Source organism: Castor canadensis, chromosome 11, assembly GCF_047511655.1.
Source record: "Castor canadensis chromosome 11, mCasCan1.hap1v2, whole genome shotgun sequence".
Taxonomy (NCBI): Eukaryota; Metazoa; Chordata; class Mammalia; order Rodentia; family Castoridae; genus Castor; species Castor canadensis.
The window spans coordinates 105,040,942-105,064,964 of record NC_133396.1 but is presented as its reverse complement, the minus strand read 5'-3'; the positions used below and the strand labels follow the sequence as shown (position 1 = coordinate 105,064,964).

Sequence of the window (24,023 nt, the reverse complement as noted above, 5' to 3'; positions counted from 1 at the left end):
GATGCTGCTTCCTTGACTGGGGGTTTCAGCCTATTGCTTGGTGTTGGGCTCCCCCCCAATCATGAATAGAATCTCGCAGTGGTGGACAGGAATGGGATGAGTCACACTGTTCATATAACACCCCAGCAGAGCAGGTGAGGGTTCTGGCTCTAGGAAGCCCAACGTTATGCTGCTTCCGTAGTGTTGGTCTCTGTTTCGGGGTCACCTCTTTCATTTGGCCTCGCCCCCTCCAGCCCTGCCCAACATATCCACCATCACTATTACTGTTACTCAATATTGAAGAGTCTTTATTAGACTGGAGATGGGGCCAAGATGACACAGGATAAACCAGACAGGCAAGGTAGACAAGGGCAAGCGAAGGTGTATCCCAGATGGCTCAAGGCAGAGTGGGCTCCCCACTTCCATTCTGCCTTTGTCAACTTTAACTTGCTAGAGCTGATCTTTGTCCTTCAGCCAATCCAGGAAGACTTTCTGGAAGGAACCCAGGCCAGCTAGGTGAAGTAATTTCTTCTTTTTGATCTGAAAAGAAAAACTGTCAAGAGTGAAAGACAAAACAAAATAAAAAAAAAAAGTATTTTTTGGATGGAGACCTTAGGAGAAGGTGGAGGAAAAACTTGCTGTGGTCTTGGAAGGGTGTTCCCTGTGTTAGGAAAGGTAAGGCACCGCAGAGGGCCCTGTGGCAAGGGAGCCACCACCATCATGACTGGAGCCTAAGCATCTGTTCTTGGTGCTCTACCCAGGGCAACGAGGGTGGGGAATACCCAGCGTGAAAACTCAGATCCCAAGAATTGGAGAAATTAGGCAGGAAGCCCAGGGAACTTGTTTATGGAAGTCATGGGACATGTTTCTGTTGGGTTAGAGACCAACCTGGGAGGATTTTGGTGATTTCCACAGCTCCAGTGGCCTCTTCCCCAGTCTTGTGTTCAACTTGCAAGGGCAATTTTATCATGCCTCAGACTTCACCTCTGCACTGAGAACAGAACAGACTTCTCTCAATTCTTCCAGTTGGATTTGGATTATGCTCTGCAGGAAGTCAGCACAGGGCAGGGAGGGAGCATACATTCTGGGATCCTTGAAGCCCCATTGGAAGCCCAGCCTAACTTACTAGTCCTTTGATGCTAGGAAAGTGACATACCCTTCCTGAGTCTTGGATTGATCCTTGGGAAATGGGGACAGGGTCACCCAGATTTCAGGGTAGGGAAGATTGAGATAATGGCTAAGACAGGCTTCCAGAACTAGGTGGGTGCTGAGTCAAGGCCAGCTCCCTTCTTCCTGGGGTGGGCAAAGCTGTGCCTAGGAAAAACACATGAAATCAGCAGGAACCACACAGAAATCTGGCTCAGAAGCACAGCTGTGGGCACAGCATTCCTTTCCTGTCCATCTAGAAGTGATGCCCAGCAAGTTTTAGGGGGAGAAAATGGCAGATGGCCAGGCAAAGGAATGTAGTGTCCTCAGCAGGTTTGGAAGCCCCCCAAGTTCACCTCAGCTGACTTCTATGGGAGCCTTAAATCTGAGAAGGGAATTCCAGAAAGAGGAGGGGATTCAGCGACATTACTTCTCTGCTACCCAGATTCTTCTTAGTGTTTCCAGACTCACCTCCCTCCTCCTTGCCCCTAGCTTCACCCTTGACAATATGGAGGAATCAGGATGAAAGCCTATCTTATCCATTATATTGGGAGATCCCCAAGAATATAGACTGTCTCCCGCAAACCTAGGCTCCTAAAAGTCTGGCGTCGAAGTCCCAGGGTGTACCATTGGCTCCTCAGCACCCCTCTAGGTACCTTAGCTTCTCTCTCTCTCCACATTACCCTTTCATTCCTTGCTCTGGATCCTTAGTTTGCCTGGGAGCCCAATTCCCCCAAGCTGGCTAGATTTAGGGAAACAACAGAAGACACTGGTGTCTGTCAGGGCCTGGGAAGAGTGGTGGATGTGACTCTGGGCAATGCAGAGCCTGCTCCTGGATGGGGGAGGAGGAGTCCAGATGGAACAGCCTCCACCCGGTTATACCCTCCCAGCCCAGACAGAGCAAGCCAGAATCTCCTAGCAACGGTACAGTAGCAGGGGGCTGGGAAGAGGGGTGATGGCTGGGAAAGTGGGGCGGAGGAACAATGATATCATAAATTATCCCGGCCCCTCTCTTCCAGCCTCCCCCTTCCTCAGCAGAGAATGGCCTCCTTTTTCTCTCCACCTGCTCCTCATTCATGACCCCCTCAGTCAAGCTGGCCCTGCTCAGTGTCCCTTATAGATGCCCTTCCAGGTCAAGGTAACCATTCCCTGCTTTTTGGTTGGACTCCAGAGGAAGGAACTCTCATCATTCCAGAATCTCTCATGGATCCTGCTGGAACCTCTCCAGTAGTAGGAGGGGAGAGGCTGACTTCCAAGGACCCCCATCAGAAAGCCTGGCAGACTGTCCCTTTCCGGTGGTCACTGGCTCCTGTCTCTTTTTGTTGGATGCTGATAGACAGCAGAGAGGGAGAATTTCAAAACATTTTGGGGCATGAACTCCTCTGAACAGAAGGACTGAGTGGAAATCCTCAAATCTTTACGGGGCACTCAGACTTCTAAGCTAGCTAAATCTGTTTCCCTTTCCCAATATCTGAGGTCTACGAATTGCCATGAAGTGATGAAAGTTAGGTGGAAGTTCCTTTCTGGCCTTTCACCTCAGCCATGTTAAGTCAAGGGTCAAAAAACTGATTCTACTGCAGTATAGATCTTTGCCAGCTATTGAGAAGGACCTCCCAAAGCAAGAATAATTAAAATTGTGGAATTTCCTGGTTGAAAAGAGAGAAAGTCTGTCTTTTGAATTCTATCATGTTAATTCTTTTGTAGACACGTTGGGAGTATTCAGCACAGAGCCTAACACATAGTAAGCCATAGTGGTCAATTTGGGCCATTTTAATTTTTTTAATTAAAAAGAAAATTTTTACTTTGCAGTCTTGGGGATTGAACCCAGAGCCTCATGCATGCTAGGCAAGCACTCTATCACTAAGCTACATACCTAGCCCTGATCATTTTCAAAAATCATATATTAATGTGAATTTTTATTGGACGAATATCAAGAGAAAAGGATAATCGATCCCTGGAGACCTGTCAACTCTCCTCCAGAAACCCGATGGGAAAATCCAAATATGAGGTAGTACCCTGAGTATAAGATGGCAGCCAATTGTCATAGCAACAGCAGAAGGAGTCTGGTTGGCTGTGGGGGTGGTGCTGGGAAGCCAGCTGGTGCCAGATGGACAAACCCAGCAGAAGGCAGCCCCAGCCGGGCAAAACTCATGCCCTGTGCCCAGGGTTCTCCCTCCATATGCCAACCTCAACCTGGTCCTCCCCTCCAGGCCTAAAGGCCCCATTGCTATCTGTGGGGGATGATGCCAAAGCCATTCTGCCTCCTGACTCTTGCTTGTATGACAAGGAATGAGTGCTTACAGACAAAAGACCCTACTGCTCAGAGTCTCTCTGGCTGGTGGGCCCAAGGATCTAAATAGATCTCACCTTAGCTCACTCCTGACAATGCTGAGGAGACATCAAGTCAGGGACTATGAGGACCCTACGTGGCAGGGTTCAGACTTACCATTTTGTACCCATTTACATAGTACAGATCCCACAAATCTGGCTTGTGCTCCCTGTGGGAACTTGGAGTTGAGGGCTGTAGGAAAGAAGCAGGGTAGGCTATGGGCAATCTGGGGAGACAGGGCTCCCCCTACCCCTCTCCTCCTCTCCATATTGCTGGATGGTATTTGCACATGGCCAGTGGCTATTCTTCCCGAGAAGGATTGAAAGAGGCTGTAATACACCATATAACTGTTAAAAAAAAGAGTACCTCCCACACTGGTCTTAGCAAGATGCTCACTTGCTTCAGACCTGAGACCTGAGAGCTCCAGCCACAGAGCCTAGCCAGGCTTCCCAGATGGGCCTTTATTATGACTAGCATACAGATTGCCTCTATGCTCCTTTCTTGCAATCCATGGACCAAACTTCCAGACCTGGAAGCATTCCTGATTGTCCTCACCTACTTTCTATGGCTTCTCTGTGTCCCACAGCATTTAGTATTTAACAAAACTCTCATTCACACCACCCCATTTGATCTTCAGGATAACCATGGAAGAAGTTAGGGTTCAAAGACATTAAGTGACTTGCCTAAGGTCACCCAATTAATAAGTGAGAGAAGTCAGGATTTGTATTCTGACAAACCTGTTCAAGTCCAGAGTCAAAACCTCAAACCTCCTTTTGTTGTCATTCCTGTAGAGAGAGCTCTCAACCCAGCAAATCTGTGAACAAGCTTCAGGCTAAGGTTGTATCCATGTTCATTCTACTGCTTTGAGTGCCCCCAGTTATTAAAAGAGTTAAGGTGACAACTAGGGCTTGGGGTGGTGATATAATGGGGAGAGGCTCTCTTCTCACTTCTGATTAGCAGGAAGGAACACTGGATCCAGGCCAGGAGAGAACTTCCCCACACAAGAGTGCATTTGGAGACTACATTGCTTTGGGACTCCTTTTTGGGCTCTGGTCAATCTTGTCTTTCCACCCTCCCAACACAGCTCTCCCTGGAGGGGAAGCCCTGTGAAGAGCTGAAGGAGGACTCTGACAATTCCTCGGCCAGGAAGACAAGAGAAGACTCCAGTGAAGTCAAGCCCAAAGGTGGCAGGGGAGAGCCTATGTGATTTGTGGAAGGAAGGCTGGAGAAGCCAGGCAGGAGCAGGAGACACAACTGGGAGGAATGCGGAGTGGGCAGGAAAACAGGACCTTGGAGCTGGGGACCTGACTGGATGGTGGACAGAAGCCTGTCCTGGGAATAGCTCTATACAACCTGACTGTAAGATTCTGAGCAGGCCTCAGCCTTTCTCATCCTGCCCAGACCTGCTTAAAGCCTCACTCCTCCCCTCCTTCAGCCCCACACCATCCCCAAGGAGCCCCTGTTAGCTAAGTCCCCTCACCTGACTAGGCCACTTCCAAGGTCACTCACAGAGAGGTCTTTGTGCAAAGGCTGGCAGGGGGCTGGGTGGCAGTCAGTAACCCCCATTTACATTCCAGCCCAGTGGCCAACACCAGTTTCCTATCTTCTTTGCTCTCTCTCCAGCTCCTCACCCCCTTTCTCTGAAAGAACTCCTCACAGTCACAGCCTATGACCCCTTTTATACCTCCTTTAGTCCAGTGGTCCCTGATCTCTTGAATATTATTATTATTATAAATAAGAGAGCTCAGAGATTAGCTGGTTGCCCCACAAAGTCAGGGCCAGTGTCCTTTCCCCTACCATGCCAATCTCCTTCCCTGACCTTAGAGTGCTCATTGTGTTGGGAACCCCTAAGCTCAACTTCACATCTCTCCCAGATCCCACAAGTCTGGCCTGCCTCCCCCCAACTCTGTGTGTGTGTGTATGTGTGTGTGTGAGAGAGAGAGAGAGAGAGAGAGAGAGAGAGAAATAGAGCCAGAGAGAAAGAGATAGGATTTTGGAAGGGGGAGGTAGACATATCCCTTCCTCAGGTGACTCTTAGGCCTTTCATACATTCCTTCATTTATTTGGAACCAGCTGAAAGTCAGTTAAATGCAGGAGCCCTGTTCCTCCTATTCTGTGTTCCTCCCTGTTCTGTGTTGCTCCCCAACCATACCCTAAGCCTAGCATCTCTGAGGCTGTCAACTAAATTCCCCAGCCTCCCTGGTGTAGCACATAAGGTTCTTGATAATGGAACTTCTGGCTCCATTTTCACTTCCTTCCTGAACAGATTCCCTTGAAAGACAAGCTAGTCCCCAAACACACCATGCTCTTTCTTACCACCTTCCTGTCCACCAGCCACCTCTTCAAACTCCTTAGACTGACAAATCACTGCATATCTTGTATCACTTATCCTTTGGCACTCTCCAGGAAGCTGTCCTCAGTTTCCTTAAGGTGGCCCGCAGCTCCCTGTCCCATGCCTCCAACACTCTGTGCAGGTCGGCAGTGTGACACTGCACGCACCTTGTAATTATTTGTGTCTGCCTCTCCCACTAGACTGCTACCTCCTCAAAGCAGCCTTGGATTTCATCTTTCTCTTCACATAGCACCTGGCACACAGTAAGCACTCAGTAAGTGCCTGTTGAATGATGAGATGACCTGCAGGTAGGGATAAGGGAAAGAAAGGGTATGAATGCAAGAGCTGTAACAAAGGATGGGTTTTGATGGGATGACCCATGTGGGGCAAGTCCAGGATGTTGCTCAGGATTTGTACTTTGTGTGTGTGTGTGTGTGTGTGTGTTAGTAGGTTTTTGAACACAGGGCTTCATGCTTGCTAGACAGGTGCTCTACCACTTGAGCCAAGCCTCCAGCCCTAATGCTCAGAATTTGAACCTGAGGGCCTAAGAGTTTCATAGTGCCACTGATAAGGATAAGGAAGCAGAAGTGTCAGACTTACAACTGAAGTTACTGAGCATCTAAACTTCCTGGAAATGACCTTACTCCTAAGAAGTTAAGACTACAGGTCTCTTCCCAGCATTTCTTGCAGCAAAGGCCTGGGCATGTGAACATTCTAGTCTCTGATTTGGGAGTTAATGCGGGACCCAGGGCAGTAATTAGGGTGTGAATCTAGAGTTTTGGGTAGATTAAGGAAATAAGTGAGAGTCTCTAAGTTCAGAGGATGGTTGAAATGACAAAAGTAAGAGGGAAGAGAAAGAAAATGGAAGAGTGCAGAGAGTAGAAACGTGCAGAACAACATCTGCTTGGAGAACTGAAAGATTGAGAGGACTGAATGAATGGAACCAAGAGCAAATCATCACAGAGGTAACAGAAGAACCAAAGGCCAAAGGGGAAGACTGGGCAGGTATCAGCATGAAATTGCCCACACAGGTCAAGGAGGGCCAGTCCTGTGGAAGTACAGTGAGCCAGTTGAGGAAGCTATGAGTGGACTTTGCAAGGGTGCAGTTTCACCAGCTATGAAGATGGAAGCTGGACTTACAGGCTGAGGAAAGAATTTGGAATGTTATCTCCAATACTCAGTGCTTTTCACTGGCAGATGATGCTCCCTGCCTACCCCTTACCTAACCCTCTCCCTTTCCCAGTGGTACTCCCAGATGATTTCTCCAGTACCTTTGACAACACCCACAGTCCTCCAAATCCTCTGGGACTTACACCCAGTGCCGAGGCCTTTCTACCATTCTGCATGGTTGTGAACATCACATCTCTTCTGGGAACTATCCTTTCTGGCTTCTTCCCTTCTCCTTCTCTCCCTATCCTCTCTTCCTAATTCCACTAGTAGGAAGATTCAACTCTATTCTTGGTCACCCAGGAAATCCTTCTTATGTGGTCACTCTCCTCCATGCCCACCACCCAAGGCTGGCTCTCAGCCCACACCTGTCAAGAGGCGGCCATTTTACAGGCGCCAGCTACCTAAGATGGCGGCCTTCCTCTCTCCCTCTGCTTCCGTTCCCACAGCCTTGCCTCTTACCCCTGCCTCTTTCTTTCTGAAGCCTGAGCCCAACAAGGTGGGGGGCCAAGCTGGGGAGCCAAGGCCGGAGGAAGCAAGACAAAAAAGGACAGAAAAGCCGGCCCTTTGGCATCTCACTTTGGCATTTGAGTCCAGCCCAGGGAGGGAGGGCAGAAGGGAAGAAAGAAAGTAGTGTGAGTTTTTATTTCTATCCTCTTCCTGCCACCTCCCCCGGCCCCTCCTCCCACACTTTGATGAAAACAAAATCTCTCCCCTTTTCTCTCTTCTCCAACCCAGCCCCCTCTTTTTTCCTGGCTTCTACCATGAGCCTCCTGGAATGCAAATGAACTGTATTATGCAAATATATGCAAATCAGGCTTAACGAGCGGAAGGAGGGGGCAGAATGCCTAATGAGTGATAGTGGAGGGTGCAGATGGAGTGTGTCAGGAATGGCCCCCTTCTCTCCTCAGTTCCCATAGCCTGGAGGTTTGCTAGAGGTAGCTCACTGTCCCTCACCTCTGGGAAAGAGTAGAAGGTTATGGCCTCAATCCAGTTGCTTCAGCTGAGAAGGCCTAGGATGGCCTTGGCTACAGGTGAGGGACAGGAGAGCCTGGGAAGAGAGGGGGTTAAGTACAAGGGATGGGTGCTTTACTTGCACAACCTTGCCCAGACACTGCATGCACCAGCCTCCATGCCTGTATGGCTTACGGATGCCAGACCGAAGGTTTTAGGAGCTAAAACGAGGGTGATGGTTATGCATGGTATGGCTTGTGCATCAGAAAGGAGGGTTCCCAAGGGAAGATTCCCAGCCTAACCCAGGTTTCTTCCTGGAAGTGGGGGTGAAAGCTGTCTCTTTTTATGCTTTGGGGGGAGTTGCCATGGCAGCGTAGCATGGAACACTCACCTCCCCAACATTCAGCCTCAAAGGACTTAGGAGTTGGGGGGGTGAATAATGGATTGACACCCCCTGATGCCCCCACCACCTGGCACTGCCAGCCGGAGATGGCAGCATCAAATCTGAGAGAATAGCCCCTTTGTTTCTAGGATCACGGTGTTGGGGGAAGCAGGCATGGGCACACAGAAGGGCCTTTCCCAGGCCCCGTTCCAGTTTGCATGACTCCTGCTGGCCTCTAGAGACTCTTATGGCTGGCCATCCTCTGTGCCCTGGCAGATGGTGGCCCCCCTGCCTTTTCTCTCATGGCTTGCCAGATACTGCTAGGTAAACCTTCCCCGAGGTCTTCCCTCCAAACCTCCTCAGATAGGGACAGCAGTCAGTTTCACCTCTTCCTGGCTCTCACAGACACCTCACATGCCCAGACATGTGTGTTATCCTTTTTTGTATGGGGGCAACCCATACAAAACTCCTACTACCAGCATTATGCAGGGAGACTCCTACAGTGGGTATCAGGCACATAGAAAAGGACAGGTTGAATTCAGGGGCCTAGATCTTTCTATTAACCAGCTAGGCAACCTAGATTACATTTCTTCCATTTTCTTGGGATCTGTAAAATGACATAGGGTTAATGATAGCTAAGGCTCTCTTTAGTTTTAACTGATCTGTACACAGTCCATGCTTTACATGAACTTAGAGCTCTATCCTTCACCCTTCCTACTTCTAACACAGTTCCTCTCATTCAGATTTCTCACAGGAGAACAACTTATTGTCCTGGAGATAAGAATGCCAACTTCTCTTAGCCTTTACCTCTCCTGAGACTCCACAACTGACTGCAAATGACCCCTTTAGAATTAAAAACTAGAGTGTTTGAGATCTGACAGTACAGAGAAGACGACCCCCTCCTCACCCTCCCAGATTAGGTCAGCACAGGAGCTTACTCACTGCCCAGGAGCTGTCCGTGGTGCTGGATGCGGCTCTGTTGCAAGTCACCTGTCCACGTGGAGGAAAGAGGGCGGGAGGGTGGTGGAGCACCCACCCGCCCCAGGTGAGAAGCTGAAGGGAAAAGAAGAAGCAAAAACGTTTGGGCACAGTAAGGAAATGTAAAATGTAATCTTAAAGAAAGCCTCTTCCCTAGAAACCTCCAAATCACCAATACTACTTTGAGGGAAGGACAGCACAAGAGTCAATGAAGCACTGAGTCTCCCACCCCTTCATCCCTAATGACTGAAGTGCCCCAGATGAGCTCAGTCCCCCTCTGGATCCCAACGGAAAATCCACAAGGAGAGGGAGTCAGTGTTTTGCCCTTGGGAAAGAGCTCAGGCTGAGGTGAGAGACAAAGTACAGACTTTTAAGGTCCATCCTAAATACTAATGTGCCTACAAGGAATTTTGTAATACAAATGCGAAAGAGACACTATACATATCAGGGGTTTGGGAGGGAAGGCAAGATCAGGGCCTGTGTGTCCCAGGCACAGAGATGACCTTGTATCACTGTTTCTTAAAAAATGCTTCCCAGGACTCATTCCCGGATAGTCTAATCCCATGGGACTGGGCTGAAGCATCCATATTTGAAAGGGGGTAAAAAAAAAAAAAAGCTCCAAGCACCCCAGGTGACTTTAGTGTGTAACCAAGTTAAGGGTTAAGCCTGATCAGTTGGAGGAAGAGGCACCCTTAAAGAAGAAGGGAATGAATCAGAAGAAAGGCAAGTATGGAAATCCCCTTTCTAAGGGCTTCTGGGATGGACCCTAGACCTGGCCTGGGGACCCACTCAGGTGTTGGGCTTGTCTCTTCTGTGATGTGGATGCTCAAGCCACTGCAGGGCTATGAGATGTATGGTCTCCCCACCATAGTCCTCGTGCAGAGACAGGGAATGGGTGCAATAACCTGAGGGCATGCTGCTCCCCTTCACCCAGAAGGTCCCCAGGGAGGCGGCTGTGGAAGGTAAACAGCAACAATGGTCCCTTTCAGTGTCCAGACTCCAACCCTTCAGTCCAATTAGCAGACACAGCAAACAGCAATTCAGCTGCCTTCAGCCGCTGTCATAACAAACTCAGAGCTGTCTTAATGGGGGGATTAGGGCAGGAGGAGGGGGTGTCACTGTAGCCCTGGCAGAGCCTGGGTGGCAAGGAGGGGGTTCCCCTTTTCTCTCACCTCTCTCCTAGCTAAATACACACCCACTCACCCTTCCTTCCACAGCCCTGCTGCTCATTCTCCTCAAAGGCCCACAAATGTTTTATAGTGATTTTAAAACATTAACCTAAACTTATTTATCTGCTAGGGGAATTGGTACATCCTGCCTCTGGACAAGACAGTTCTATAAACCCTGATCTCCTGTATTTTTAGTAATTCTAGAATGTTTAAAGGCATAAACTTGGAATTATATAACATTTACACAAGCTATATTTACCATTTGCATAAGTGTTAACCAGTCATAAATGCTCTTACAAATAAGTGTAAGGTACATTAAGGAGAAAGCACACTGGAAGCCAGGCATGGTGGTTCATACCTGTAATCCCAGCAAATTGTAGGCAAAAAACAGGAGGATCTCAAACTCAAAGTCAGTCTGGGCAAAGCTATCAAGATCCTATCTCAAAAAAACCCCAACCAAAACAAAAAGGGCTGAGGGTGTGGCTCAAGAAGTAGAGAGAACTTGTCTAACATGGGTTGAAACCCCAGTACTGAAGGAGAGAAAAAAAAAAAAAAAAGAGCATGGTCATTCTGCTATGTGGATGGACCCCAACCTCCTTCCCCTAACAGTTCCCAGGGACTGACCCTCCTCTCCCTGGGCTTCCACCACTTCCTACCCAGGTCCCCAGGAGTCCCTCCTCCATTCTCAAAACTGAAACAAGGAGGAAGCTTTTGAGCTTTTCACTCACAAACAGGCCAGAGAGCTGTCCTGTTTACATTCTGAGATCAATCACATGCTATTAAGTATTAACTCATTTTTCTAAACTCTAACCCTTCTGCAATCCAAAGATTACCCCTTACTCATGGATGTCATCACATATTACAAACAATTCTTCACTTGCTGCATAGAACAATCTAAGTAGCTCAGGAGTAGAGTGTGATTCACATGTGTGAGACCCTGGGTTCCATTCTTCAGCAACACACACACACAACCCCCCCCCAAAATCCTGTAAGAGTAAATTCTTATCTCCATTATCCAAACCCCTGAGTGAAGGCTCAGATGCGTGTGCTGGTAAATGATGGCACCTAAACACACCTTGGTTCGGTTGCATTTCCTTTTTTTTTTGTGTCTTTTCTTGGTGTTGGGATTGAACCCAGGGCAAGCACTCTACCACTGAGCTACATCCCAGCCCTGCATTTGTTTTTTGTTTCTTTCCCCTCCCTAGGCTTGCTGATTGAGATGATTCTTATAACTGCAAGGACCTCTCAGTATGACCCTTTTGATGCCTGGTGCTGGGAAAAAAATTGTCTCAGGGTGTGAGTATGGATGATAACTCAAAACCTGAGTCAAATATTTAGGAGGAAGTTGTCTTTGGCTGCCTGGACTGAGAATTCAATAGAAGGGTATTATTAGGATGTGGCGCTGAAGAGAAAAATAGATCAAGAAACCAGCTAAGAATTTGGTTTCCAGTAAATTAGGTGGATATATTTCTGTTCTGAAGAACAGAAATGAAAACTCTTAAGACACAGACAGAGTTGTGATGATACAAGGGAGGAAATTTTCTAACTGGTAGCTGGTGAGCCCCTTCTGAGCCCCTACAATTCAGTCTCCTCACATCCCATTTCCACCAGTTTCCCTTCTGGGTTTAACTGGAGGAGGAGGGGAAAGCCTGGCACCAGTGGCTCATGCCTGTAATCCTAGCTACTTGGGAGGCAGAGATCTGGAGGACAGAGGTTCAAGGTCAGGCCAGGCAAATAGTTCTCGAGACCCTATCTCCAAAATAATCAGAGCAAAATGGACTGGAGGTAGTATGGCTCAAGTGGTAGAGTATCTGCTTTGCAAGCAAGCACAAAGCCCTGAATTAAAACCCAGTTCCACTAAAAAAAGGAGGAGGGGGAGGAGGATCCAGTGGTGTCACTGTAATGTCCATATTTGGTAAACCCCTCTAAATTCTACAGTGTTAATTTCTATAGTAGATTTACCTTTTCATAGCTGGGAATCCCTTAATCTCCCAACAAAGCTTCCAACCCATCATGAAGCCACACACATCCAACCTCACACCAGTCACGTACCACTCAGTTTTCTATCCTCATAAGTAGACACAAGCAGATCACAAACACAGGAGTCCCTCACTCTCCTGGCAACTCTACTCACACACCCACATGCACACACCATATGCACACATGAATGAGGTAGACACAGACCTTCAACCCGCATCCTTCCTGGCCTCTATTCTACCTCTCCACTGAGGTGCTTATTTTGTAGGGTACAAACTTTTAACTCCCTGGTTCCCTCAGGTCCTCTATTCTCCTTTGGAGATCCTGTTATCAAATGTGCTCATGGGAGACAATATTAATAATATAAACCCATTGTGGCTAATAATACAGGTCCTAAGACTCAAGTGGATGAGGCTCAATGGATCCTAAATCTATATTTCCAACAAACTACAAGAAAGGTGAAAGGAAGGAAGGAAGGAAGAAAGAAAAAAAGGAAAGAAAGAAAGAAGCTTATCTTTGTTGGTGCTTTCCCATTTCCCATCCCAAGCCCAGGCCGTGCTCCAACCTAGGCCTCTTTTCTCTTTCTGTCTCTCTTTCCCTTCCCCTTTGCCCTTTTCCTCCCTTCTCAGCCCAGCCTGCTCCTGCTCCCTACTTCACTCTCTCCGACTCTTCCTATAGACAAATTCAGTGGAAAGAGCTTTGGGTTTGAGACCATTGGATGACATTAGCAACTCATTTGGGTCTGTGTTTCTCATCTGTGAAATGGGGTTAATAACAGCTACCTCATGGTATTGGAAGATCAAGGAAAAGTGTACAGTACAGGAGTGCAAGGTTAAAACCTGCTCCCCTTTTCCCCAATCCAGTCTCCACACACCCCTGTCCAGAAAACTCAAATTCCAAGCTGCTGAAAAAAGTGAGAGGTCACTAATTTCTCCATCTTCCAAATCTCTGAAGGAGACATATGTACTCCAGTCCCCCTAAAGCTCAATCTTTTGACTTTGGATTCTCCAGTATTTCTCCCATATAATATATGATTGAATCATTATCTTCTAGCTGTAAAATCAGGTCCTAGGAGGAATTTTTTAATTTACACAGAAAACTGGAGTCTGGACAGTGATTCTAGATCATGCTTTTCTCAGCTGCACCTAAACACTCTTGTTAAAATATTTAGGTCAGGCCAGATAAATGAATTCTTTTAGGAAAGGCCCTTATTAATCTCTCTAATTCCTTGCAGCATAGATACTAAACTACAAATTCCTTTGTGTTTGAGCTCCTCAGAGTTCCTTGGGGCCATTTGTTCTTTTGGACCTGATTTCCAAGAGCAAGGCTGAGAGGGGAGGGTAAGATGTCCTAAAAGACCCCCAACTTAAGCTCCTTGGTCATTAATAAAGCAGCATGAGAATATTTTAAAGATATTGCTCAGGTCCTAAATCTGAAGGTGTAAATAATATGGAAATGAAGCAGAGAGCTTCTGCTCCATTATCCCAGAACTCAGGCTGGATGAAAGATTCTCCAGCCATCCTGTCCTCTTTTTGTTTCTGGGTTTTGTTTATCTGTTGTTTTAGCAACACTCCGTCCTATAGCTCTAAACCCTAACCCCACCTATTTCCACTTTGACATTCTCAGCTCCCAAACAAGCTGGATAGCCCTCTATGGCTTCAGGGATTCACCAAAGCAAACACCAGAGTTCTCAGGGGACTTCCTACAATCTTCCCCTCCAGCAATAGTTAGGGAAACTGCTCACTCCGGCTGCGGAACCTGGGAGAAGGCCCGGTCCTTGGCATGTCCCTCATAGCCCTGCAACTAGATTACAACAGATCTCTCCCTTGGAGCAGCTTCCCCAGGTAGTGAGCCAGACCCCTGACTGATCCCTCCAGAGCAAGGGTCGCCAGAGGGACCACAAAACGACTTCCTTGCTTCCTCTCAACTCAGCGCGCTTGTAGGAGAGAAATACTACACTTGGCTAAAGTGAACCGAGACGGTGGCTCCTACCTGCGTAGACCTGGCTTGGGAGGTAGGAAGTAGCCGCGACCAGTGTGGTCTCTCGGCGGTTGGGTCTCCGGGTCCTCTTGTAGCCTCCCACGGTCAGTCCTTGCGGCTTTAAGCCCCTTGCTCGCCGCCCGCCCGCCCCCAGCGCTCGCCCAGGCCATTTTTCTCGGGGTCCCTCTGCGCAGTGTATGGGGTTATTTTTACTTTCGGTTATCTAGCTTTATGAAGACTCCACACCACTCATACAGCTAGATAACCAAAGATAACAACCAACCCCGCCTCCTGGCTGCCGCCGCCGCCGCCTCTTCCACGCAGCCTCCTGGCTGCCGCCGCTGCTGCCACCGCACCTCCGCAGCCTCCGGTCGCCCGCCGGTGGGAGTTGGGGAGAGGAAACGCGTGGAGGTGGAGGCGGAGAAAGTAATGGAACCCGAGACCAAAAAAAAAAAAAAAAAGACTCAGACACAGTGATACAGGCACGGCAGAGACCGAACTAGGCGTGGAAAGGATGCGACAGCCCATGGTGTCAAGACCCGGCAGTCGAACCCCGGACCCAGCCTCCAAAAGCTTCTGACGCCCATTTCCCACTCCTCCTCTCCATCCAGAAGCGGGAGATCTGCTGGTCCCGGGAAGAAGAACTTGCGGGGTTTTCGTGCCACCCGGGAAGACCGTTGGGACCGCGGCAGAGGCCTCCCCAACCTCACCCGGGTCTCCATTGCCCTCCTCTGGAAAATCGAAGGCGCATCTGAGAGTCCGAGCCCTAGCCTTCAGCGGAGCCCAAGCCTGGGGCAGATGGGGAGCCGCAGAATCAGCCCCACCAGGTCTCCAACTCGCAAAGGCGGTGGAAGCGCAGCGAAGCCGCTGCTGGGGAAAGGACCGAATCCAAGCTGCCAACTGAAAAGGGGGAGCGGCCAGCGATAAAACCCCCTGGAGGCACATGGAAACCCCTGCAACCCAAAGAGGGACGCCTGTGGGGCGTCCAGGAAGGCGACCCAGAGACTCCCAAGCGAGTCTCTCTAGGAGAGGAGAAAAAGGCAAAGACCCCACCCGGGAAGAGATCCGGGAGGACACCCATGAGATGAGGTCGAGGAAAGCGGAGGACTTTTGAGCAGGTGGGCCGAGTCCCAGGACCCGAAGAACCCCAGAGAAATGGCTTTGTACAAAGAGAAGCAGAAATCACCCAGAGCTGTAAAAATGGCCCGGGGTCTGAGGCGAAAGATTCCCTAGGAGCTAGCAGGGGGTGCGGTCGGGAACCATAACCTACAAGAAGGGTTCAGGCAGCCCTGTAAGGCCCGGGCGGGGGGAGGGAGGGGCGGGGAAAGGGGGAAATCCTCGGCCCCCTCGTGGCTAAAACGCAGCAAGCTGTATTCTGAGGCGCTCTCCCACCTTGTGTCCCACACCGGCCAGGCCACTTACATCGTGCCCAGGTTGCCATCGGTGCTCTCCTGCGCCGTCCTCCCAGCGGGTTCCCACCTTGGGGCACCGCGGACCTGGGTCCCGGGCGCGAGGGCCAGCGAGTGCCGGAGCATTGGAACCCATTCGGCTCTTAGCCTCGGCCGAGCCAGGGTGAGCTGGGTGGAGCAGGTCTCACCTCCCCAGCTGGCTCCTCAGTCTCTGCCGCTGCTCTGGCCCGACGCACTCCGGCTCCGGACTTTTCATTCATCCTTTCACACTCCCTCCCCAGGCAATCCTCTGATTGGTTCTACCTACTCTGACGTCACCACCTTGCTCCCCCGCAGGCTCCTCCCCTCCCCTTCCCAGGCCAGGCCTAGGCGCGCAACTGGGGCGCCCCTCCCCCGCCAAGAATGGTAGGTGGGGGACTAATACGTCTGTATGCGGATTCTCAGTCTTGCTGCCTTACCTAGACCTGAGACTCGCCTGCCATTTGTGGCCTGTCTAATCCATTGCTAATTGTCCTTTGGGTCTCCACGCTCAATATTTTTCCATTTTGGCCCTAGGTATGTTGCACCAGAATCAGGGTGCAAAGATAGAAAACCGATTGGGCGAAATTCCCTCAAAAAAGAACCAAATACGCTTGTAATCTCAGTACTCAGGAAGCTGAGACAGAGGCATCCGAAGTTCGAAGCCAGCCTGGGCTACATAGCAAGAGCCTGTGAGAGAAAGAAAAAACAGAGTAACTAGAAACTCTACCCCTCCTTACCTCCTCCCATCAGGATATTCTTTGTGTTTCTTGAGTTCGGATCCTTCCCAAACCATGTGATCCTAATATTTAGGATATATAGGCTAGAACCTCTCTTGTTGGCTTTCAACTCAAAACAATGAGGGAAAGATTCTGAAGTTCGGGACTCCTACAGGGAGACAGAGGGGTCTGAGGGAAGCTGAGCCTCTTTTTCCAGGTTCTAGAAGGGGACTATCTCTTGAACCCATTTGCAGCAGAGAAGTTTCAGGTAAGGGAGGCTGAGGGTGAGGATCACAGTTGGCATCAGCCTGGACAAAACTCAGAATTTGGCCCAAGGCTCTATAGGCTTTCTCTTCATTTTGCCACCCATGAGCCTCCAACCTCCAACCCTAAGCCTCCCTCCCACTTTCCAGTTATGGGGTTTGAGCAAGGCTCTGTCCTTGTTTTACCAACCTGGCTCCCTATCTGGTCCAGAGGGACAGTCCCAGAAAATCAGAGCCAGAATAAAGTACTGTCTCAACCTTGGGTATTAAGCAGCAGTCAACTGGTTGGATCAGGATTCTGGCTGTCTGGCAAGCTGTGAGCCCTAGGAGCTGCTGTGCCTCTCAGGGAGCCATGTGAATTCTCAGTGGAGCCATCCCACACTCCTGATTCACCCTCTGGAGACTATGGCTCAGACTAATCTACCAGTCAGATTAACTTGGGTCAGCTCCTGTAACCAGGGATCCTTGACACTAGGTCACCAGGGATACACTCCAAGGGACCTCCTTTTCAACCATCAGACCTGCGATTCTTTTTTTTTGAATTTGCCATTCTGCACAACCCAGAGCTGAAAGCTGTTGCCTTTATTAGATGCAACCCAATGGCTAATGGATTTTAACTTGATGCTCTCCTCAAAGACTAAAGAATATCAGAACAATCACTGCCATTGATGCTGGCAGCATGACTGTGGGTTGGGGGATAGTCTGAAATGGGATAAAGCCCAGGGGCTGTGTGTTTCTCTACCAGAATGGTAGCATGAAGCTGAAGCAAATGACCTGATTTCCCCAGGTCTCAGGGTATTTGGAGGCACGGCAAGCCTGCTGCTCCCGGCTTGGCAAAGCATTTTTCCTCAATCTCCACAGTGTCTCAAAAGGCCCTTACTCAAGGGAGAGGCTTTCTAGAAGCTTCCACAGCATCAGTACTTCACCCTGCCAGACTGGGGACACATCAGTCAATGGCGAGCGGGGAAGGAAAGAAGCAAAGACAAAGTATCCACTCTCTACATCATATCCTTTCCTCCTGCCCCCTTCAGGGTACTCTTACAGCTTAGAAGGAATTACCTAGAGGGCACTTTGGAGGTCCTGGGGGCTCTGATACAGTTGAGAAAAAGAGAATTCTTCCCAAATATTCTTACACAGATAGACTTACCTACAGTGTGTTGCTAAATGCCTTCCCTAAATGCACTCCCATAGGACTCCAGAGAAACAATAGGCCCTCAAGCCTTTTCTTGTATGCCCAGGACCCCACAAAGATTTCTCGATATACCACCTCCCATCCCTTCATAGGATGCCTGACTCTGCCCCCCAACATTGCAGCCACGCTAAACAGAGCTTGCATTTTCTGCAGACACACCACCAACTTTCCCCACAAATATCTCCCACAAAATCCTGTGAAAGCACCTACAACAAACCTTTCTCCCCCTTTCCTCCTTATCGAGTACCAAGAGCTGTGGGGGATTGGCATGGTGTCTAATCTAGTCTCCACAACTCCTTACCCTGGCCTGTGCCATCTGGACCATGTGGCAAGAGGCAGCAGAATCAGCTGAATCTCCCGTCTCTCCCACTGATGAGAAGAATGGACTCAAAGGCTTCCTTGCCCCGTGATGACTCCTCACTGGGGTCCCGAATGGCCAAACTCACACTCAACTAGACTCCCTCAAAACTCAACCTCAGGAGGGAAATGGATACACTTAACTGACTTCCGAAAATACATAGGTCAAAATTTCCCAAATAGCTTGATAAAGAGCAAGATTCTCCATTTCTTACTGCGGCTCTCAGGTCTATAGGTGTGGTTCGGCATAAACGGGGCCCAAATCATGGAGGAGACACCTCCACAAAGAAAAATGGAGATTAGTCTAAATTGTCCTGGCATGCTCCACAAGAAACCACCTCTATCCAGATTCCTGATAAGATACATTTGTGTTTGATTTTGTCTGGTTGTGTTGGACAACCCCATCTCTCACTGTTCGGGCTCAGGGATGCAGACGAGCGGGGTATCCATCTTTATTCCAGTGGAGATAGGAGTGTATGCCATGAGGGAAGTGAAGAAGTCTCCACCATCATGTTAACTGGGATTGGTCTGCATACTAAGTCATGTTCTAGTTTCAAACAAGAAACTACTTCAGCCAGGCACCAGTGGCTCATGCCTGTAATCCTAGCTACTCAGGAGGCAGAGATCAGGAGGATTGCAATTTGATGCCAGCCCAGGGAAATAGTTTGTGAGACCCTGTCTCGAAAACAACCATCACAAAAAAGTACTGGTAGAGTGGCTCAGGGCATAGGCCCTGAGTTCAAGTCCCAGCTCTGTAAAAAAAAAAAAACTACTCCAGGAGTAGCCAATGAGCCTGGTGGAGTGGCTCAAGTGGTACAGTGCCTGCCTAGTAAGTGTGAGGCCTTGAGTTCATGCCCTAGTACCAGGAAAAAAAAAAAAAAAAGAGTGGCCAATGAAACAGCCTCTCAAGGGCAGGGACAATTTCTGATATATTCTTTGTCCAGGAGGAAACAAAGTAGGGAAACTTTAGGCAGAGTATTCCAATAACATAGTGTGGGGAGGGGGCAGTAATTGATAAATGAATAGATGTGTGTCCCTGTGAGCGTGTCTGCAAGTCTGGGTTTGCCATCTTGTGGTCGTAAGCATTATGGAGTGAGGGCACTGGTCAGTTGTGTGTTCTGTAGGCTCTGTGTATAGGAGTGGGGAGAGGAAGGGCATTGTGTCCATCTTGTGTGTTTGTGAGTCTTCTGCAGTTCCTCTAGCCAAAGGAGACCCTTCTACTAGTTGAATACAGTGGGCCTGTAGGAGGGGAACAGGTACATTAGGTGTCACTTTGGGGTTGGCCCATCAGCTTCGGTCTCCCTAGAAAGCTTCAGCTACAGCAGAGCCCTCTGCCTCTAGCACACAGCACAATCAGCTGTCTGATAGTCTATGGACTCCACCTGAATTCTTTCAGGTAAATTCTTGGGGATTCTGGGAAAAACATCCCTAAGTTCCTGTGCTGCTGTGTCTGTGTCTCAATTAGCCCATAAGCCTGAATTTTTTTAGAGTACCTAGAATCAAACCCATGGCCTTGTACATGCTAGGCAAGTACTTTACCATTGAGCTACACCCCCAGCTGGAGCTGCATTCTTTGCCAGTGCCCATTCCTATAGCTACCCCCCTATTGTCTGTGTGCCTGAAGAGGCACACATGACATGGCCGGAATTATGGTCTGTGGATGCAGCTTTTGGACAGATCTTTATAATCCAGATCCTCGATAAATTTTGGCTGTAAATCACTCCCTTGAAATATTCAGATAATTAAATAAAAAACATGGTTTTTCTTTGTTTATCAGGTTAATTTGCCTTAAAGATACAGATGAAAGCTGCATTTGAGGAAGGGTAGGTTCAGACATTTATTTCTGCCTTAGAAATACATCATTATTGTGAACATTATCATATATTATTCTTTTGCTATAGAATATTTGCATTGTTTATGGGATCCTGACAATAAAAGTAAGAATTATTAGTTAAAAATATATATGTTTACATGTCTGTCTACATGGGGAGATGAAGTCCGGGAGCATGGAGATATAACCTGGAGGACTTGCACCATGTGTATACCACTTTCCTCCCCCAAAAATTGTTTTTTTCTGCTGTGGAGGGCCAGCCAGGACAGTCCCCAGGCCTGCATAAGTACTACCTCCCCAGCTGCTTCTAGTTCTGAGCCCACACATGTTCACTAGACTGAGAGCCCTGTGGTGCTAGGGATGGTGAGAACAAGGTGACAGAGAGGGTAGAGGGCCCCAGATTGGGTCCCTTCTACAAAACCCTGAACCATCAGCAAATGGCCTCCTTGAGTGGTATAAGCATGAATGTTCCAGGGTGCTATGCATGTACTCACACACTCACACACGCATACTTACAAGCACATTCACGCCTACAACTCAGACAAACGCCAGGGTAAATTCACAGATACTCCCAGCAGTACCCCTCCTGCCCCCGCCATGCTTATAGGTACACGCCCTGACATACATGTCCTCACAGTTACTTAGGATCCCAGGGCCCCTTCTCGCCTTTCTCATCTCTGTCCTCCATGTACAGGTATTCCTGTTCCCCTTCCCAAACAACCACCTCCCCCCAAGGTCAACTGGCCTCCATCTATGCCCTTAGGAGCTATGGATGAAGGAGAAAAGAATTCCCTGTATCCCCAATGCCTTTCCTGTTTGTCACAGAACCAGATGCAGGGTGGCCTCTCATTCCCAAGCTACTTTGTTTTACTCCCATTGTTATTGACTACGTAGGTCTGATTATAGAATAGGCCAAAATCAGGGCCAGAAGCTGGAAGAAACAGGGAGTGGGATGAAGAGCTGGAGAGAACAGGAGAACGCCCAGGTGTTGCAGGGCCAGCTTCCCTTTTCTTCCCTCACCCACACCACCACCCAAAACAAGGAAGAAAATAAACACCCCAAAAGCCAAATGTAGCCACTTACCACAACATGAGAAAGAAACAACATTGCCTCTTCTTGGATGCCCAGCTCCTATCAAGGAGGAGAATGCAAAGGTTAAAGTCTATTAGGTGCCTCCAATTCTCTTTCTTCAACAGCCTCAGTCTCCCTATACTCTCCAGGATCTAAGCAGTTTAGGTTTCCCTCTTGAATCACCAGGGCTCAAGCCTACACAGGGAGATCCCCAAAAGACAAAGGCCTAGCCATGAAGACTGTTCAGGGCCTCTCCAGCTCATCTCCACTGGGTGACTCCAACCTTACCTTGTCCTTACAACCTTCATCCAAAATCTTCAGGGGCTTGAAGTGAGCCCGTGGAGACCTCTGACTTCAACCTAAAAAGTAATCCTCTGGCGGATGGACACTGTCTCCTCACAGATGTCTGCTGCTTGTGGTCTACCAGACAGCACACTTAGAGTAAAATGAAGGATCTAGGGTTAGAGATATATTTTTGCCTGTCTAGATCTAATGGCACTGTAAACTGTCAAGTGCTGTGCACATTTAAGATATATTCCTAATCAAGGCATATTCACTCCCATTTCCTGTGTGGGAAGCAGGAAATATTTCTCTCTCCCTTTTCCTATTTCTCCCTACTTTATCCCATCTTAACTAAAATATATTGTTGCTAAAACTTAAAAGAAAAAAAAAAGACATTCTCAATCACATTCTTTCTCTAGCTTTCTCCACCTGTGTCTGTCATTATTTATCTGCCTACTACCTAGGCCTGTGTATCTCTCAGGATCCATAAAGACATACTGTGGCTATCAGTTTTCTCCCTCTCTTTTTCACAACACAAAGGGGTGAATACGAAGCAGTTATTTATTATTATTTTAATGTTGGGTATAAACCTCAGTCCATACTCCAGAGTTCCATGTTCCCAGTATTTTGCTTTCTGGTTAAATTAGGATTTAGGAGAATGACATGTATAGCATTGGTGACTCAGTTCCTAAAACATGAGGAAGAGTGGATTTATGTGTATGTGAGTGTGTGAGTGCGTTCCACACTAATTCTTTTTTCTTTTTAAGTCAGGAAGGTAACCTGAATGTGGAGTGTGGGAGCAGGAATAAGCTTTAAGTCCCAAGTCTGATTTCTAGGAGGGGTGTTTTAAATGCCTTCTCCCTACTCTTCACACCCATGAGTAGTCACTTGACCCCTAGCCTCAGTTCCACCAGTCCATCCATTTCATAAAGGGATGTCTCAGTCTGAAATTGTTAGCTTCATATCACAGAGGGACCACTCCACCCCATGCCATTTGCTGACATGCCAGAAAATAGGCACAAGGACAGGTAGGGAGGGGAACTGCTGGCTCCTTCTTCCACTGTCAGTAAGAGTTCTGGGGTTCCTGGGGCAGGCACACTTATCCTCACTGATCTCTGCCTTGCTACTCCATCACTAAGCACACACAATGACCAGACAAATAAGGTGATGAAGAACACAGCTCTATATGCACAGAACATGTGTGTGCATGTATGACGGCTGGCAGGCAGCCTCAGCCTCTCCCAGCAATCTGGCCTCTGGGTCACAAGGAATGATCTGCTGTATTCCAATCCTTACTAGCCCACAATGATCCCAGCCTGTGTTCCAAAAGCAGTGTAGGTGGGGGACTCCAGGGCAGAATGGTGACTTCTCTCTCTATCCCCCAGCATTTCTTTTAAACACATCAAAAAGACAAAACACTTCCATTAGGTGTATCTAGAAATGGCTGGAGTAGGGCTCTCTCCGCTTTTGGAACCCAAACATCTGCCCCAACACATCCCTTGACTCATCCCTTGCTCCCCTAGGTCCCTTTCCCACCTGCCAGCTCATAGGAAAAGGGAGAGGAATGAAATTAATCTAGATCCTGTAAAAATGTGTTCAGATTTTTCCACCTTCTTGAAAATGTGGCTCCATTCCCCTCACCTTCCCAAAGTCCCTCAGACTTTCTCTTCCCCTAAAACCTGCAGTCTGTTATGCAGGGGCATAGAAGAATAAGAGCTTAGAGCGGGGAAAGAAGATCAGGAATCCCCAATACAGAACCATTTTTTCTTTTCCTATCCATCCCCACTAAGGTCTTCCTTCCTGCCTCTCCTCTGGTACAAGCATTAAGATGTTGGCCATGTCTGGTGGAGAGAAGGGAGGGGCGGATTAATAGGATCAGTAGCACCACGACCCTACCCCCTCCCCATCCCATTGACAAACTTAGTGAGCTGTCTCGGCTGGCAGGGGCTGGGGAAGGAGGGGGACCAGAGGCTTCCTGGCAGCCAGGCAGGGCCCCTGCCTCCAGCTTACATGGATGCTGTAGAAGCAGAAGTGAAACCCCACAGGCTGACGGGCGGGCAGCCAACTCCATCTCTACACACACCTCCTCCCTGTTCCAGAGTCCCCCTAAATCTTTATTAGCCTTTTCTTTCTGTGATTATTGCACCAGCCTCCATTAGCCAGTTGGCTAAAGTAAGAAGGTTAAGGTGCCCTGACTCATTTTAGTAGATCTCATCCCACCCCCGGCCCAGACGTCTGGCTAGGCTAGGATCCTCCCTGGACCCCAATGGCCACTTACCGGGCTTCTGTGAAGAGGAGAGGCTGTGCGGGTGGCCCCTGCGGCTGGACTGCCTGTCTCCCCCCAGCTTCTAGCCTCTTGTGGAGTGGAGGATGCAGCTCCGGTGACGTAGCATCTGCCTATCCATTCAGGAATTTCGCTTGCCTCTCTCTTTCTTTCTCTTGCTGCTCTCCCTGGAAAGGCAGCAAAAAGGGGGTGCTGTCCCTATCT

General features: G+C 48.7%; 1 protein-coding gene across 50 annotated transcripts; it reads right to left on the bottom strand.

Annotated features, from left to right (window-relative positions):
- Positions 1-266: 266 nt before the first annotated feature.
- LOC141413903 (uncharacterized) lies at positions 267-24,023 on the bottom strand. Of its 50 annotated transcripts, none has more exons than XR_012438911.1 (7): positions 23,814-24,023; positions 21,542-21,688; positions 21,266-21,313; positions 16,261-16,510; positions 9,228-9,342; positions 868-970; positions 267-519 (listed from the first exon to the last, which is right to left on the bottom strand). XR_012438911.1 is itself a non-coding variant. In XM_074047853.1 (7 exons), the coding sequence occupies exons 1-5, from the start codon at positions 15,926-15,928 to the stop codon at positions 1,217-1,219; spliced, it is 462 nt and encodes a 153-aa protein (XP_073903954.1). In that variant the 5' UTR covers positions 15,929-16,235; the 3' UTR covers positions 267-519; positions 868-970; positions 1,136-1,216. The 50 variants fall into 50 exon arrangements, 24 of the variants coding, with proteins under 24 accessions (XP_073903954.1, XP_073903953.1, XP_073903958.1 ...); XR_012438903.1 differs by having other exon boundaries at positions 9,232-9,342; positions 23,814-24,020; XM_074047853.1 differs by lacking the exons at positions 16,261-16,510; positions 21,266-21,313; positions 21,542-21,688; positions 23,814-24,023 and adding exons at positions 1,136-1,293; positions 3,572-3,646; positions 14,677-14,758; positions 15,816-16,235.

Excerpts from the sequence above, each read along its gene's own strand:
- LOC141413903 (XM_074047843.1), bottom strand. The coding sequence starts at position 15,938 with ATGGGTTCCAATGCTCCGGCACTCGCTGGCCCTCGCGCCCGGGACCCA. Across the intron at positions 15,294-15,815 it reads GATGGCAACCTGGGCACGAT|TTGGCAGCTTGGATTCGGTC; the intron begins GTAAGTGGCCTG and ends CCCCCTTTTCAG. Across the intron at positions 9,343-14,676 it reads GGCGGCAGCCAGGAGGCGGG|CTTCTCACCTGGGGCGGGTG; the intron begins GTTGGTTGTTAT and ends TTTTCCCTTCAG.